At 43.4% G+C, this 15,061-nt stretch overlaps 1 protein-coding gene across 4 annotated transcripts in view; it reads left to right on the top strand.

Annotated features, from left to right (window-relative positions):
* Positions 1 to 15,061, top strand: part of Nxpe3 (neurexophilin and PC-esterase domain family member 3) — a 61,864-nt gene that overhangs the window by 40,030 nt on the left and 6,773 nt on the right. For all 4 annotated transcript variants that reach the window (XM_036203654.1, XM_036203657.1, XM_036203656.1 and 1 more), the window contains 2 exons: positions 1,688 to 2,442; positions 8,694 to 8,767. In XM_036203654.1, coding sequence (XP_036059547.1) covers positions 1,688 to 2,442; positions 8,694 to 8,767 — 829 coding nt within the window. The remainder of the gene's footprint in view (positions 1 to 1,687; positions 2,443 to 8,693; positions 8,768 to 15,061) is intronic.

Below are 15,061 nucleotides of genomic sequence, written 5' to 3'. Positions count from 1 at the left end.
GCAGTAACTGGTTCTCTTCCTCCACCATGCGGGTTCTGTGGATCGAACCCGGTTCATCAGGCTGGGTGGCAAGCCCCTTCACTCACCTCGCCATCTCAGTGGCCCAGACGGTATCTTCCAATAGTTTAGTGGCCACAGGCTCACATGGTGGCTTGTCATGATAATGTAGCTCTCACGACCTTTTTCTACATTCACACCAGTCAGCTGTTTTCCAAGGGTTCCAGTCCTTAACCCGGGCCTTGCCTGGGGGCAGAAGCAGAGTTCCGGCTTCTGGAGGAGCAGCAGGGAGCACAGATCATTTCTGTAATCTCGTTTTACAGCTGCTCCAGACATTAGTGGCCACAGCCCGAGGTGCTGCCACACTTGACCCGTTGCTGCAGGTCCCTGGAGCCTCCCCCAGCCTGAGGAGTCACCATTTGTGTGTCCACGGGTCCCAGAGTGGCCATCAGAGGCGTTAGCCTGAGACTTAGTTGCTTCATTTTAAAATTTATTTATATATATATATATATATATATATATATATATATATATATATATATATGGGCTTTTGTGGTGCTAAGCATTGAATTGAGGGCCTTGTCCGTGTGAGGCAAACACAGTGCCACTGAGCTACATTCACTGTTGTTTTAAATTGCCTGTCTGATAAGTTCAGCATTCCTACTGTACCTGATGTTGCTTCTCCTGTTGGCTGTCTTCAAGTTCTGGTTTTGCTTTGTTTCCATTTAAAAAAAAATTTAATTTGTCTTGCAATTTGTTGTTGAATTCTAGACGGGATGAACTTGGTGAAGGAAACTCTGCTCTATGGGCCTGTAGTAAAATGGTAGCGTGTGGGGGGGGAGGAGAAGCATTCCACTAGTCTGTGTTTAGCTGGAGTCCTTTGGTGAGCACGTACCCTCCTCGTGTGGACTTCCTTACCGTGTGTGTTGGTTCCTACCCCTGGTACAGGCTGGAGTTGGAGGTTTCACTTTCCCTGGGTGGGTTTAGGGTTTGGAAAAGTAGTTTCTCACCTGGTGTCTTAGTTAGGGTTCCTATTGCTGTGAAGAGACACCATGACCACGGCAACTCTTAAAAAGCATTTAATTGGGGCCTGCTTATGGGCTCAGAAGTTTAGTCCATTATCATCCTGGAAGGAAGCATGGTGGCATGCAGGCAGACATGGTGCTGGAGAAGGAGCTGAGAGTTCTACATCCAGATAGGCAGGTGGCAGGAAGAGGCACTGGGCCTGGCTTGAGCATCTGAGACCTCTAAGCCCACTCCCAGTGACACACTTCCTCAACAAGGTATTCTTACTTTAACCAGGCCACACCTCCTAATAGTGCCACTCCCTAGGAGCCTATCTATGGAGGCCATTTATTCAAGCCACCACACTTGGTTAATACAAATCAATATTACTTTTTAAAAGATGGCTTATTTCTCCATCCCATGGTTAGAAGCTCAAGGAGATTTTCCCTTTGATAACTCACTGTAAGAACTTACATATAGTTCCTAGAGGTAAGATCTGTGAAGCTATAGTGACCCCTCTATGAATTTTTCATTAATCTTATTCTGCTATAATAACTGTGAACCCTGCAGGCTGTGGTTTTTGAAACAGTTTCATCTCAGTTGATTTCATACAAATTTAAACCGAAGTGGAGATTTGTTTACCTAATATTCAGAGAAACGTGGTTTCTGTTGCCTTCCTCTTTAGTACTTGGACCATGAGACTCTCTCAGGGACGTTCATCGACAGCAGCGGACAGTTCATTTCCTCGCAGGCTACAGGCATTAGCCGGAATCCGTACTGTGGGTATGAGCACCAGACCCTGTCCAGTCAGGAACGCTTAGAAGAGGATGCTTTGCTTGCCGCCTCCAAGTGGCAGGTGCCCGATGTGGACCTGGTCCCTTTTGTGAAGAGCACCGACCCTTCCTCCAGCTACTTCGTCATCCTGAATTCGGCAGCCTTCTTCAAGGTGGGGAGCCAGCTGGAGGTGCTGGTCCACGTGCATGATTTTCAAGGGAAGCCCAAGAAGTATGGCGGAGACTACCTGCAGGCCAGAATACACTCGCCTAAGCTGCAGGCAGGGGCCGTGGGCAGAGTGGTAGACTACCAGAATGGATTTTACAAAGTCTTTTTTACCCTGCTCTGGCCTGGCAGAGTTAGAGTGTCCATCTCTCTGGTTCACCCCAGCGAAGGGATTAGAGTTCTTCAGTACCTGCAGGAAGCGAAACCAGACAGGGTCTATTTCAAGAGTCTCTTCCGTTCGGGAAGGATTTCGGAAACAACGAAGTGCAACGTGTGTCTCCTGGGAAGTCTTCCCCTGTGCAACTTCACGGACCTCTACACCGGGGAGCCCTGGTTCTGCTTCAAACCAAAGAAGCTCCCCTGCAGCAGCAGAATCAACCACTTCAAGGGCGGGTACACGAAGGGCCTTCTCACTGCTGCGGACAGTGCTTTCTTTCAGAGGTACGTGGTCCCGAGGCTGGGGGGTAAAGGGTTCTCCCCATTGTCTTTGTCACATTTAGGGGACTCTGGTAAGTATGCCTTTCGTGTCTGTGGGAACCTGGCCCGGTTCAGAAGAGGCATTGCATAAGAAAACAGAGATCTGCCGGGAGGTGGTGGCGCACGCCTTTAATCCCAGCACTCAGGAGGCAGAGCCAGGCAGATCTCTGTGAGTTCAAGGCCAGCCTGGGCTACAGAGTGAGTTCCAGGAAAGGCGCAAAGCTACACAGAGAAACCCTGTCTTGAAAAACAAACAAACAAACAAACAAAAAAAAAAGAAGACAGAGATTTGCACTTTAGGTCAGTGTTTTAAAAGTGAAATTTAGTGCTTATTCAACTCACAAAAGACCTTATACCCTTCAAGTTTTCTCCTTACTCTGTTTGGTTTTATGTTAGAGGCACACACCATGTTTATTGCTACATAGGCAAGACTACTTATTCACAGAACAGGTTTTAAAAAAAAATCCAAGAATATCGGGAGACAGGTCAGTACATGCTTGCTGTTCAGGTCTGACACCTGAGTTCCGCCCTCTGAATCCACATCAAAAGCCTGCGGTGGCATCCCCATCTGTAATCCCAGCACTCCTGTGGCAAGATGGGGCAGAACTATGGAAATCATCCAGAAGCTTGCAAACCAGCTGGCCTGGAGTATGCAGCATGGCGGAAACAAGAGAAGCCCTGCATTAACAACGTGGCAGGCAAGAACCAACTCTCAAAGAGTAGTTCTCTGAACACCCCCACCCCCCACCTCCATGGCACTGTGTACTCAACTCCCTGCCCCCTCCCCAGAATAGAGGTTTTGAGGGCTAGTCACTGGTGCTTGAGGGCTGTGTATTGTAGGTTGTTGTTTTTTGGGGGGCCGCCACCCAGCTACCAAATAAATTCACACACAGAGGCTTGTTCTTAATTATGAATGCCCCACCTTAGCTTGGCTTAGTTTCTAGGCAGCTTTTCTTAACTTAAATTATCCCTAATACCTTTTGCCTCTGGGCTTTTCCTTTTCTCTAACTTCTGTAAATCTTGTTCTTGCTGTGTGGCTTGGTGGCTGGCCGGCCCTTGGAGTACTCCTCCTTCTCTGGCTCCTCCATTTCTCCGCCCAGATTTCTCCTTCTATATATCCTCTCTGCCTGCCAGCCCCACCTGTCCTTTCTCCTGCCTTGCTATTGGCCGTTCAGATCTTTATTAGCCCATCAGGTGTTTTAGACAGGCAAAGTAACACAGCTTCACAGAGTTAAACAAATGCAACATGAACAAAAGTAACACACTTTAAAATATTCTACTACAGGTATGAAGTTACAATTTTGAAGAAACAAGATCAGCTTTTAAATATAAATGTTTATCTATAGGAAAAGACCATGGACATGGCAGTATTACTGAGTTAACTTAGTAAGCATAGAACCAATGTGTTCTAGAGCAAACCCTATATTTTAACAGCTATTGAAAGTATTATGGTATTGTGCTGAAATATCTATTTTGAATATAAAACAGAATGTTTTTTTTTTCAGCACAGTTAGTATATGGTAATGGGAAGAATGAAAAATATAGACTCAGTCTGAATTAAAATTTGTGTTTTCTTCAACATTGCATATAATTCTGAAGTGGAATAACAGTTCTGGGGGAAAAGTTATGTTGGATAGAAGGAATTACTTCCACTGTTCTATTGTAGCAGGATAACTATGGCTGACAATAGCTAACTGAATATTAAAAAATAATAGAGTGGAGTTGGAATGTTTCCAGCATAAACAAGTGGTAAATATTTGTGATGATATGGCATTTTCCCTATTTTAATCACTATATATAAGCATGCATTAAAGTCATGTTGTGCTTTGTGTTTATAATTACAAAGTGACAAAAAAAAAAAGAAGAAATGAAGTTACAAAACTACCTGGCCAGAAAGCACAATCATTTGGAAGAACCTACAGATATATATTTTTAAAAAATGTAAAAGGTTCATTTTTTTGTGTATGGGTGTTTTGCCTGCAGGTATGTATGTACACCTTGTGCATGCTTGGTGTCCATGGAGGTCAGAAGAAGGCATTGGATCTCCTGGAATCAGAGTCACGGATGATTGTGAACCACTATGTGATGCTGGGAGTTAAACCCAGGGCCTCTATAAGAGCAACAAGTGCTCTTAACCATGGAGCCATCTCTTCAGCCCTTATAAATTCTTTTAAACAGAAAAATTCTTTCCTACAACATATTCTGATGTTATTCTTTTTCCTTCCCCACTTCCTTCTGGCTCCTCTCCTATACATATTTTTACTTCCATATGAAATGTGTACTTGTAAGACTCTGATAGAGAGCTGTTTTCTTTGAGTAAAGTTAGAATCCTAAAGTTTTAATATTTAATAGTTTATGGTCACTCATATTGGGAGAAGAAATGTTTTTGTGAAGCGTGTAGTTATAGAAGCTTCTTAAATAAAACTGGTTTTCCACTTTCCACAAGTCAGCTTGTGGTCCTGTGGTGATGTCATGCATTTATTTACAGGGCCAGCAGAGGGAGCCTGAGTCCATACAGTTACTGGATAGTGCTCTAGAAGTCCAGTGTTTTGTGTGACTGAGTAAACAAAACAAAACAAAAAAACAGACAAAAAACCCCTACACATAAATCTAAAAGTTTATTTATTTGGTTTTTTGAGACATAGTTTCTCTGTGTAGCCCAGGTTGTCCTCGAATTTGCTCTGTAGACTGGGCTGGCCTTGAACTCACAGAGATCTGCCTGCCTCTGTCTCCCAAGTGCTGGGATTAAAGGTGTGCACCACCACCACCTGGGTACTTAAACATTTTTAAGACCGAGTCTCATTATATAACTGGCAAGAAAACCCACCTTCCTGACGCAGCCTCGTAAATGATGAAAATTACAGGTGTGTGCTACCATGCCATGTTTTAGAAGTTTTCAAGGAGTTTTATTTCTTTTAATTTTAAAATTAAATTTATTTAAAAAATTTCACATATGTGTACTGTATTTATATATTTTAATCTTGAGCTCTGACCCAAGACTTACTATTTTTCAATGAGTGTGAGCAGATTATTTCATTTCTATGCATTTTGTGACTGTATGTGAAGATTATCCAGTTGCTCCTTTCTGGAGTTGGGTTGGCAGTCTATCTGGTGGCTCCTCAATGAAGAAGAAGCAGCATGGTTATAATTTAACCAAGTTCCATGTGACAAGTAGTGGGGTAAAGGGATAGAGAGTTGAATAACGAAACATTTGAATGTGTTCCTAACACTAGATGCCACCAGTGGAGACAAAAGCACACAGAAACCCTCTTGCTACAGAAAGAGAAAATGATGTCTTGCACCCTGCCCTGACTTGCAAATCCTGGGAGCAGCTGGCTAAGGGCATATTCTAGGTTGTAGTCGAATCATCATAAAGCTCTCTCTAGCTGGGATGTTTGCTTAGGGAAAGTGTTCGAGGTTGCTTCCATTTGATGGAAATTCTTAATGAGAAGAATTAATTTTCATTTTGTTAATCCTCACACCACTAAAGTTCTAGTTAGCATCAGGCTAGCTCAAAGGAAAAAGGTAACTGATTCTTTTTTTTTTTTTCCCGAGACAGGGTTTCTCTGTGTAGTTTTGGTGCCTGTCCTGGATCTCACTCTATAGACCAGGCTGGCCTCGAACTCACAGAGATCACCTGCCTCTGCCTCCCAAGTGCTGGGATTAAAGGTGTGCGCCACCACCGCCCGGCTGGTAACTGATCTCAGTACCTCTCCCCCAGTATGTTGAATTTGTCCTCATTTTTACCTTTATCCTTAGTGTGTAACCTTGCTTAGGTTAGAAAAAACCAAGACGCTTTGCTGTAGTTTTGTTTCAGATAGGATCTCACAGTAGCACAGGCTGTCCTGGAATTCACTGTGTAGCCCAGGCTGGCTTCAAATTTGTGGGGATCCTCCTTCCTTTTCCCAAGTGTTGGAATTATAGACAGAGTTACTGCACCTGGCTAGCTTTGGCGTTTGGTTTTTCAAATTATAGGTGGATGATTAAGGATCTTTGTTCTTTACCCTTAGGAGAGAGAAAATGTTGGTCTTGAGAAGGACTGTCCCTCAGAGATTCTCTTATAAGCACAGACATTTCAAAATGACAATATCACAGAGAAGTTATCCTTTTATTTTAACATTTATACTTTTTTTTTCCTCCTGGGCATGGTAGTTCATACCTGTAACCCAAACTCAGGAGGCCAGGGCAAGAGGATTGGGATTTCCAGGGGTAGCCTAGACTCAAACAGAGTAGACCACAACAGAAAAAGGGCAGAACCGATAGCTCAGTCTGTAACAGACAAGAGGACTCGGGCTGGGTCTCTAGAACACACTGAAGGTCTGGGTGTGGTGGTGTACGTGTGTGATCCCAGCACGCAGGTGGCAAAGACAGGCAGACTCCTGGGACTCACAAGCCAGCCAGCCTAGCCTATTTGATGAGCCCAGGACAGTGAGAAACCCTGACTGAGGTTGTTCTCTGGCCTTCCCACCATACGTGTACACACATGAGCAGGTACACGTACACATGTGTACCTGTACTCTCACATGCACACATAAACCCAGCCAACCAAACCAAACCAAACCAAGGAAAGTAAGCAAACAAAACCCCTCAGCCGCTGTAAGTTTTGGAGAATATTTTGATGTTATCGCCACTCACCTACATTCTTTTAGATGCTGGCTTGTCACTGTCTTCCATATTTGTTTTTCTTTTCCTCAGTGTGTGCTTTATATGTATGTTTGTGTGGATTTTGGACCGTTGAAGAGTAAGCTACAGCCATCGCAGCACTGACCCCAGTAGCACACATGTCCTAACAGCATGGGCTTTGTCCAGCTTGTAACCACAGCACGGTTATCACAGTTGGGACATTCATCATCGACACAGCACTGTCGACCGACCAGTGCGTCTGGTTCACGTTTGGGTTTCCCCAGTAATGTTCTTTGTTGATTTGATCCATGATCACAGTCTATTCTTTGTTGTCTTTTAAATCTAGGAAAATTCTTTCATCTCTTTTGCTTTTTATGATATGGACCAACTTTCATATTGGTATTTAAATTTTTTTTTTTTTTTTACTTTAGATTTGCTTTGTTGTTCTCAGATGACTAAAGTGAGGTTAAATTTTTTTTTTTTTTTTTTGCAGGAAAATTATGGAGAAAACCGTCCTTCAAGCATTATGTGAAAGTTACTATGTATTTTTGGAAAATCAACTCTAAGCTCATAGGAGTGGTTTATATGTGTCCTCTTGAAAGTCCTCAACTGTTGCTGTGTGGAATTCTGTTATTCTCCAGTGTAGCCAGCCTTGCATAGATCCTTCATTACTTGCTTTTCTGTCTCTTTCTGTAGAATATCAGGTCTAATTAGGGAGGAGGTTCTGGGAGTTTTGCCATATAAGCCAGGGCTAGAGTGGTGCTCAGAATATAAATGAAGCTTCCTAATCGTCTGTAGGATGAACACATTGTTCTGAAATTGGTGAGCAGTGGAAATGTCCCAATGGGAGGCCAAGCAGTCTATATTTTTAAAGCTTGTTTGTGATAGGAGCCTAAGTCCTGGCAGTGGCTCTATTCTGGAATTCCCATCCCTTGCTGCTGGCTTTCATTTTCCTCAGTTTTTCTGAAGAATTTACTGAGCAGACATCCAGTCCATGCCTGAGCTAAGTGCTAAAGATGCAAAGCAGAGCAAAGCCCCGCCCCTATCCTTGAGGAATCTGTGTTGTAGTAAGGGGAGCGGACCCTGTGGGGTCTGAACTGGTGAACCACTCTTTGAGTGCTGTTTGGAGGCAGGTTATCTCCACGGGGACTCCTCTCAGACCTGGACATGCCTTAGGAACCTAGCATGTGACTTCGCTCAGCATAGACTTGTGGCCTTAGGACCGTGCAGTAACAAAGTAGAATTCTCTGATTCCAAAAGGAGTATTCAACCTGGAGTTAGATGCTTTGGAGTTTGCATTCCTAAGACTGGCTAAGCAGTATGTATAGTGTGTGTGTGTGTGTGTGTGTGTGTGTGTGTGTGTGTGTGTGTACAGCATACTGAGGATCTAATAAGTTTCTCTTCAGTGTATATTACCTTCTCTCAAGAGCCCTGGTTTATTAACTGTTAGTCATGTTGGTTAATTTTTCGGCTTCACCATAAGGCGCAGTGAAAGAATATGTATTTTTTTCACTTATAAAGATACACAACTGCAAACAAATATCCCTGAATCTCAGTCTAAGCTTGTGCTTTTTTAAAAATTTCATCTACAGTGGTGTCAATATCAAAATGCCGATCAACTCCAGTGGACCTGACTGGGTGACCGTGATTTCCAGGAGAAAAAAAGGTAAAAACAAACGAGCTCCACGATGCTTTTCTTTTCGTTTAAGAAATGTTAGCCTTTAATTCCAGCACCTGGGAGGCAGAGGCAGGCGGATCTCAGTGAGTTCAAGGCCAGCCTGTGCTACAGAGTAATTTCCAGGACAGCCAGGACAGTTACACAGAGGAACCCTGTCTTGAAAAAACAACAACAAAATGAAGTGTTTATGTTTTATTTTATGAGTGTTTTCCCTGCATGTAAGTATGTACACTACAGGCATGCAGTCCCGTCTAGAGCCCGGTAAGGGTGTCGGGGTCTCCTGGAGCTGGAATCTCAGATGGGTGTGAGTGGTCATGTAGGTGCTGGGAACCCAGCCTGGGTCCTCTCTCCAGCCCAGATGTGTTGTTTTGTTGTGGAGGGGATTGATGTACAAAGCGTTTTTCCCTCATTCGTATAGCTACTTCTGAGCACAAACCGAGACTATTAAGAGCTTGTGTTTAAAACCCACCTAGATCTTATGTGCTTAAATTTGGGCTTTTATAGGTGTGCTGATGTAAAAGTTGTCTTCTTTTTCTTCCCTTATACACTCTTTATTTATCTCTTCAAGAGCCTCGAGAGCTGTGTTGTCCAACATGGAAGCTTCTAGCTTTTTGTGGCTCTTAAAACAGAAATGACTCAAAATGAAATAAAATTAAAAACCAAGTTTTTTTTTTTAAACCACATACTCAGTAACTTCATTATGTTTGGCAGTATGTGAAAAGTTCTGTTGGATAGTGTTGTTCTATAGAGAATCAAGGCATGCATGTCAGTTGTTATGGGACGTGTTGAACACATTAGTAGAGATGGGAGAGTGCCCATTGTTAGCATGCCCAAGGCCCTGGGCTCAGTCTCTGGTTGACACTGACACACCCAAGCACATGCAAATTGATGAGTGATGCAATCCTTATCTACTGGTGTAATTATTAATAATAACGAGTAAGCTGGGAGCATCAACTTACATCTGTCATCTTTGGGAGCCTGAGGCAGGGGGAATGCTTTGAGTTCCAGGCTAACTTGGACTACATGGTGAGTTGCAGGCTAGCCTTGGCTGCAGAGTCAGATTCTGTCTCAAAGCACCCAAACCATAAAAGAAGGAAACTCAGAGCAGTAAGTGTGATGCCCTCGTGGTAAATTGAGAGAGCAAGGAGAGTTACATTCATAGGAGAAAGAGCTTTGTGACTATCGAGAACATTTGTCTCCCACACAGCTATCCCCTTTGCCACAGGTACTAGGCGTATATATAATACATATGTACCCAGAAGGATGGCCATTAGATATGCCTGCCTTATGTAAGCTGTGTGGAAGGAATCAAGAAGCCAGGACCACCTCAAGGGGGCAGTGTGCGCCTTTGTTTCTTGCAAAACCAAACCCGCTGCGCCCAGAGGTCTAGGGTTTCTTTACTGTATCAAACCAGAAATCTTAAGGTTTTGTTGGTTTTTGTTTTGTTTTCCCCAATTAATCTGAGTTTTAAAATGTGATAGTTACATGTTTTAAAACATGGGTACCTGGTTCAAAATTCATGAAGAATTATATATGATTAAAAAAAAAAAAAAAAAAAAGCCAGACATACAGTCTCTGGCTTTCACGGTTAGGTGGAAGTCTCAGAGCCATCCGATGAAGATCCGTATCTGATTTACACTTGAACCAGATGACTTGCCCATTGTAGGGGACGTGTGTGCAGAACAAACATCCTTAGTGTAAATACTTATCTTCAGCTGTCAGAATTTCTTTCGACCCAGGGCCAAGGTGTTAGTAGATGTAGTGTACCCCATTAATGAATCCACCCTTCTTCCCTTCCACTCTGCCACGCTCGCCATGTGGCCCTACCTGTATAGTGTCCTGTATAGTGGTTAATAGGAGGAGTTCTTCATTCTTCAAATTCTTAATCGTGGAAAATTCCACATCAAGGGTGGACAGAAGGACAGAACATGCAGGAAGACTCCAGGAGCCAGTAAGAGGAAGTTCAACTTCAGTACTGAGGGGGTCGTGGTCATATCCATCCACATGCTCTATCCCCTTATTCTGAAGCAGAGGTTGTACAGTTTACCTCTGCTGGCAGGTCCCAGATCAGCCAGGAATTGGTGTGGGCTTCTGATGTACTATTGTTTTTTTTAATTTAGAAGTCATATTGTAGCAGGTATGTAATTAGGGGCAAATTTGCTTTGTATATCCAAGGAGCCCAGATAGAGAGAACTTCCCAGAAGTCCACACTGACCAGAGGTGGCATTTTCAGACCCTAATCAGGCTCTCTGCTTTTTCTACTGTGCAAACATTCTGTTGCTACTTAAACTTTCACCCACTAACTTCAGCCTCTGTTGGTTTCAACTGTAACCATGGTTTCTGCGACATTCCTTTCACGATATATTTAGTTATTATGTATACAGTGTTCTGCCTGCATATATGCCTGCAGGCCAGCAGAGGGCACCAGATATATTATAGATGGTTGTGAGCCACCATGTGGGTGCTGGGAATTGAACTCAGGACCTCTGGAAGAGCAGCCAGTGCCCTTAACCTCTGAGCCATCTCTTCAGCCCCTCCTTTCAAGATTTATTAATTGGAATGCTAGTGTGAAGAAGGCTTGTCATTTTTCATGTCTGTATCACTGTAGACTTGTCATTATTTTGTTTCTTTTAATTGGCCTTATTTATTTATTTATTTATTTTTGAGACAGGGCTTCATTATGTAGCTATGGCTATCCTGGAACTCAACATGTAGAACAGGCTGGCCTCAAACTCGCCGAGAGCGCTGAGACCAAAGGTGTGCCCCACCACACACAGCTGTTTTGTTTTTGAGATAAAACTCAGCTCAACTCAATCAGTGCTTGTGTGTGTGTGTGTGTGTGCGCGTGCGTGTGTGCCAGAACTGTTCCCAATTTGACAACTGAGAACATTTTCAGTTTGGATTCTGTAAATCACGCTGGCCTCAAATACGAAATCTGCCTGCCTCAGCCTCCTCGCTGCTGGGCTTGCCAGCGGGTGCGGCTGCTTTTCACCCTTGGATCTATGCTCATGTCTTTATGGAGGCTTCCTTACTTTCTGACACCATAAGATGTTTTAGACTCATTTTGTATCCTCCCCACCCCAGCCTTGAGAGTTCAGAATCTTTTCTTACACACACATAATTCGTTTTCCCCAAAGATGTATATTTAGAGTACAGTGTACTGCTTAAAACCACCATACTGCCACCACACGATGCTATAATTTCAGTCAAAAGCAAGGAACGGTTTTTAGTTGTTTAGTTTTAGTTCAGTTGTCAAGGGCAAGTGTCTGGTGGCAGACAGACTTTCCCAGTGTCAGAATTAATGATGAATTTTCATTAGTTCTGTGGTCCCTACGCATTCACAGCTAAATGACTCAGGACCCTTGTTGGAGATTTGAACTCATGCCTTATTAGGGACCTTACTTACCTTGCTGAGATGGTTCCCAAACTTCTGCCCTTAATCTCATGCTATTCTTTTCACCTTGCTCTTTGTAGGTAGTTAAGGAGCACTTCTCAGCCTTCTCTCTCTCCTCTTGTTCTGGTTTTGGTCCAGATAGGCCTCATTAGTCTTGTGGATGATGTACAGTGTGACGTGACCCTGCCTCCAGCAGAATAACTGTCGTCATCATCATGAGACCAGCCATGTCTGCTTGCAAAAGATCGCCACAGCTGGCCTTGTTGACTGTTGGCACTCCCTCTCAAAAGGGAGGAATTGGGAGTCAGTGGTCTCTCACCTGAGTATGCAGCCAGTTCTCCCAGTCATTTGCCTTAACTGCAGGCGGTCTTTGGGCTCGTGGGTGGGTGGGTGGGGCTGGAGTATGGAGGCTGAGGAAGACTAGGGAAAGGGACGCCATCTGTTGCTACTGAGAAGTCAGCTCCTGTTGCTGAGTGAAGACATTCTAGTGTGGCTGCTTTAGGGTCACCAACACTCCAGTCAGTAACTCCTCATCCATTTGTTGTTGTTGTTGTTGTTTTTTTTTCCCCCCCGAGACAGGGTTTCTCTGTGTAGCTTTGGCGCCTGTCCTGGATCGCTCTGTAGCCCAGGCTGGCCTCGAACTCACAGAGATCCACCTGGCTCTGCCTCCTGAGTGCTGGGATTACAGGCATGCACCACCACTGCCCAGCCTTTATCCATGCTTATTGTTGGCTGGTCTTTGGTTTTTTTTGGGGGACCCGCCACCCAGCTCCCCCAAAAATTCACACATGGAGGCTTATTCTTACTTATGAATGCCTGGTCTTAACTTGGCTTAGTTTCTGGCCAGCTTTCCTTAACTTATTCTGTCTGTCTTTTTCCTCTGGGCTTTTCCCATTCTCTAACTTCTGTAAATCTTACTCCGTGGCTCGCTGTGTAGCTGGGTGGCTGACCCCTGCAGTCCTTCTTCTCTGGCCCCTCACTCTCTCTTCCCAGATTTCTCCCTCTGTATATTCTCTCTGCCTGCCAGCCCCACCTATCCTTTCTCCTGCCTAGCTATTGGCCAGTTCTTTATTAGACCATCAGGTGTTTTAGACAGGCACAGTAACACAGCTTCACAGAGTTATAAATGCAACATAAACAAAAGTAACACAGCTTAACATAATATTCTCCTACACATGCTCTGTAAGGAAGCCTAGTAAACTCATTGCTTCCCCAGGGTGAACTTAGGTGGAACTGAATCGTGGTTTGTTTTGGGGGCTGTTGTGGGTGGGGCATAGATACTGATTAGTCTCCCCTATGGAGAAAATTCTTGCAACACCTGGGATAGCACCCTTTGGAGAAAAAACATCGGATTTGGCCCTTGAAGAGAAGCCAAGATATTTAGAGAAGGCAGGACAGTACTTGCAAGTAATCAAAAACATGCCTTCTGCTTTGACACACCGATTCTCAAAATGCTTATTTTTGAGTAAACGAAATACATGCTTACATTTTGCATAAAGATCTGTCTTGGTAAGATTTTCCCTTTATTAATATTCAGGGTAATATTTAGTAATATCGAATTTTTTGTCTTAATTTTTATTTCAAAAAATAATAGATTATGAATTATTTCATCAGTTTAAGAGAATTTCATATCTTAGTGATCTGAAAGCCCATAAAGTTCCAAGAAACACTTTTTAAGCAACTTCAAATTATTTGAAACCAGTTAGGAAATGCTGTTGTACAAATTGACCGTGAGGGGGCAGTATAGACACGCACCTTCCACTCTTGAAGGCACCCTGCGTTGAAAGAGTGAGTGAATGTCAGGTTCAGTAATTGATTTGCTTTGCTTGACTAAACTCTGGTAGTAAATATAATTAACATTCTCATGGAAATGGTAATTGCTTCCTGTGTGATATATACTTTCCTTTTTAGCATGTGTTTGACACAAAATAACTGAATCTGCCAAGTTACTGGGGCAAACTGTAACTTCAAAATCACTTTTAATTCTCATTCCAGTAAATGTTTTCTTTGTGCCCCAGGTGTGTTCTCTGTAGCTCCCTGGCCATGCAGCAGCAGCTGTTAAAGCCCTGACTGCCATGTTTGGTCCTTGGTACCCACCTAGCAGGAGAGAGCCGATTCCTGCAAGTTGTCCTCCGACTTCCATATGTGTATTGTGACACACACACACACACACACACACACACACACACACACACACACACACTGTAATAATAATAAAACAGCCAGGGGGGTTGGGGGAAGCCGGGGAGGTTTTGTTTGCTCACTGTGATTATTGGTCTTGTTTTGTGATGGTGTCTTGCTATGTGCCTAAGTTGGTCTTGAACTCCTGAGCTCAAGTGATCTTCTTCAGCCTCCTGGGTAGTGTGGCTGTAACTCCAAGTGTACCCTGCTGTATCTGGCTAAGGGAATGACTCTTGAGTCAGTCACATAAATGTTAGTTCTTTGCCTTCCTACACTTTTCTTTGGTACCCATATTTGCTAAACTAAAACTTTTGCCAGATACCTGCTATTTTTCTGCTTTGAACCAACAAAGAATCAACAGATGCCTAAGGGGGAAAATTTGCACTATCAGGGAAATCTTGCAATTTCTTTGATATATGACAACAGGAAATGTCATCCATAAGCTAGCCGACCAGCAAATATGTGGGCATAGTTGTATTTATGGGAACAGTTTTCTTCTATTTTTGGAGGTAAATATCAAAATACATTTTCTCATTTTTCTTTTTAAAAAAATATTTATTTATTTATTATGTATATAGTATTCTGTCTGCATGTATGCTTACAGGTCAGAAGAGGGCACCAGATCTCATTATGGATGGTTGTGAGCCACCATGTGGTTGCTGGGAATTGAACTCAGAACCTCTGGAAGAGCAGACAGTGCTCTTAAC

This window comes from Onychomys torridus, chromosome 12 (genome assembly GCF_903995425.1).
Source record: "Onychomys torridus chromosome 12, mOncTor1.1, whole genome shotgun sequence".
Taxonomy (NCBI): Eukaryota; Metazoa; Chordata; class Mammalia; order Rodentia; family Cricetidae; genus Onychomys; species Onychomys torridus.
The sequence above is the reverse complement of the archived record's forward strand: the minus strand, read 5'-3'. Positions and strand labels throughout refer to the sequence as shown.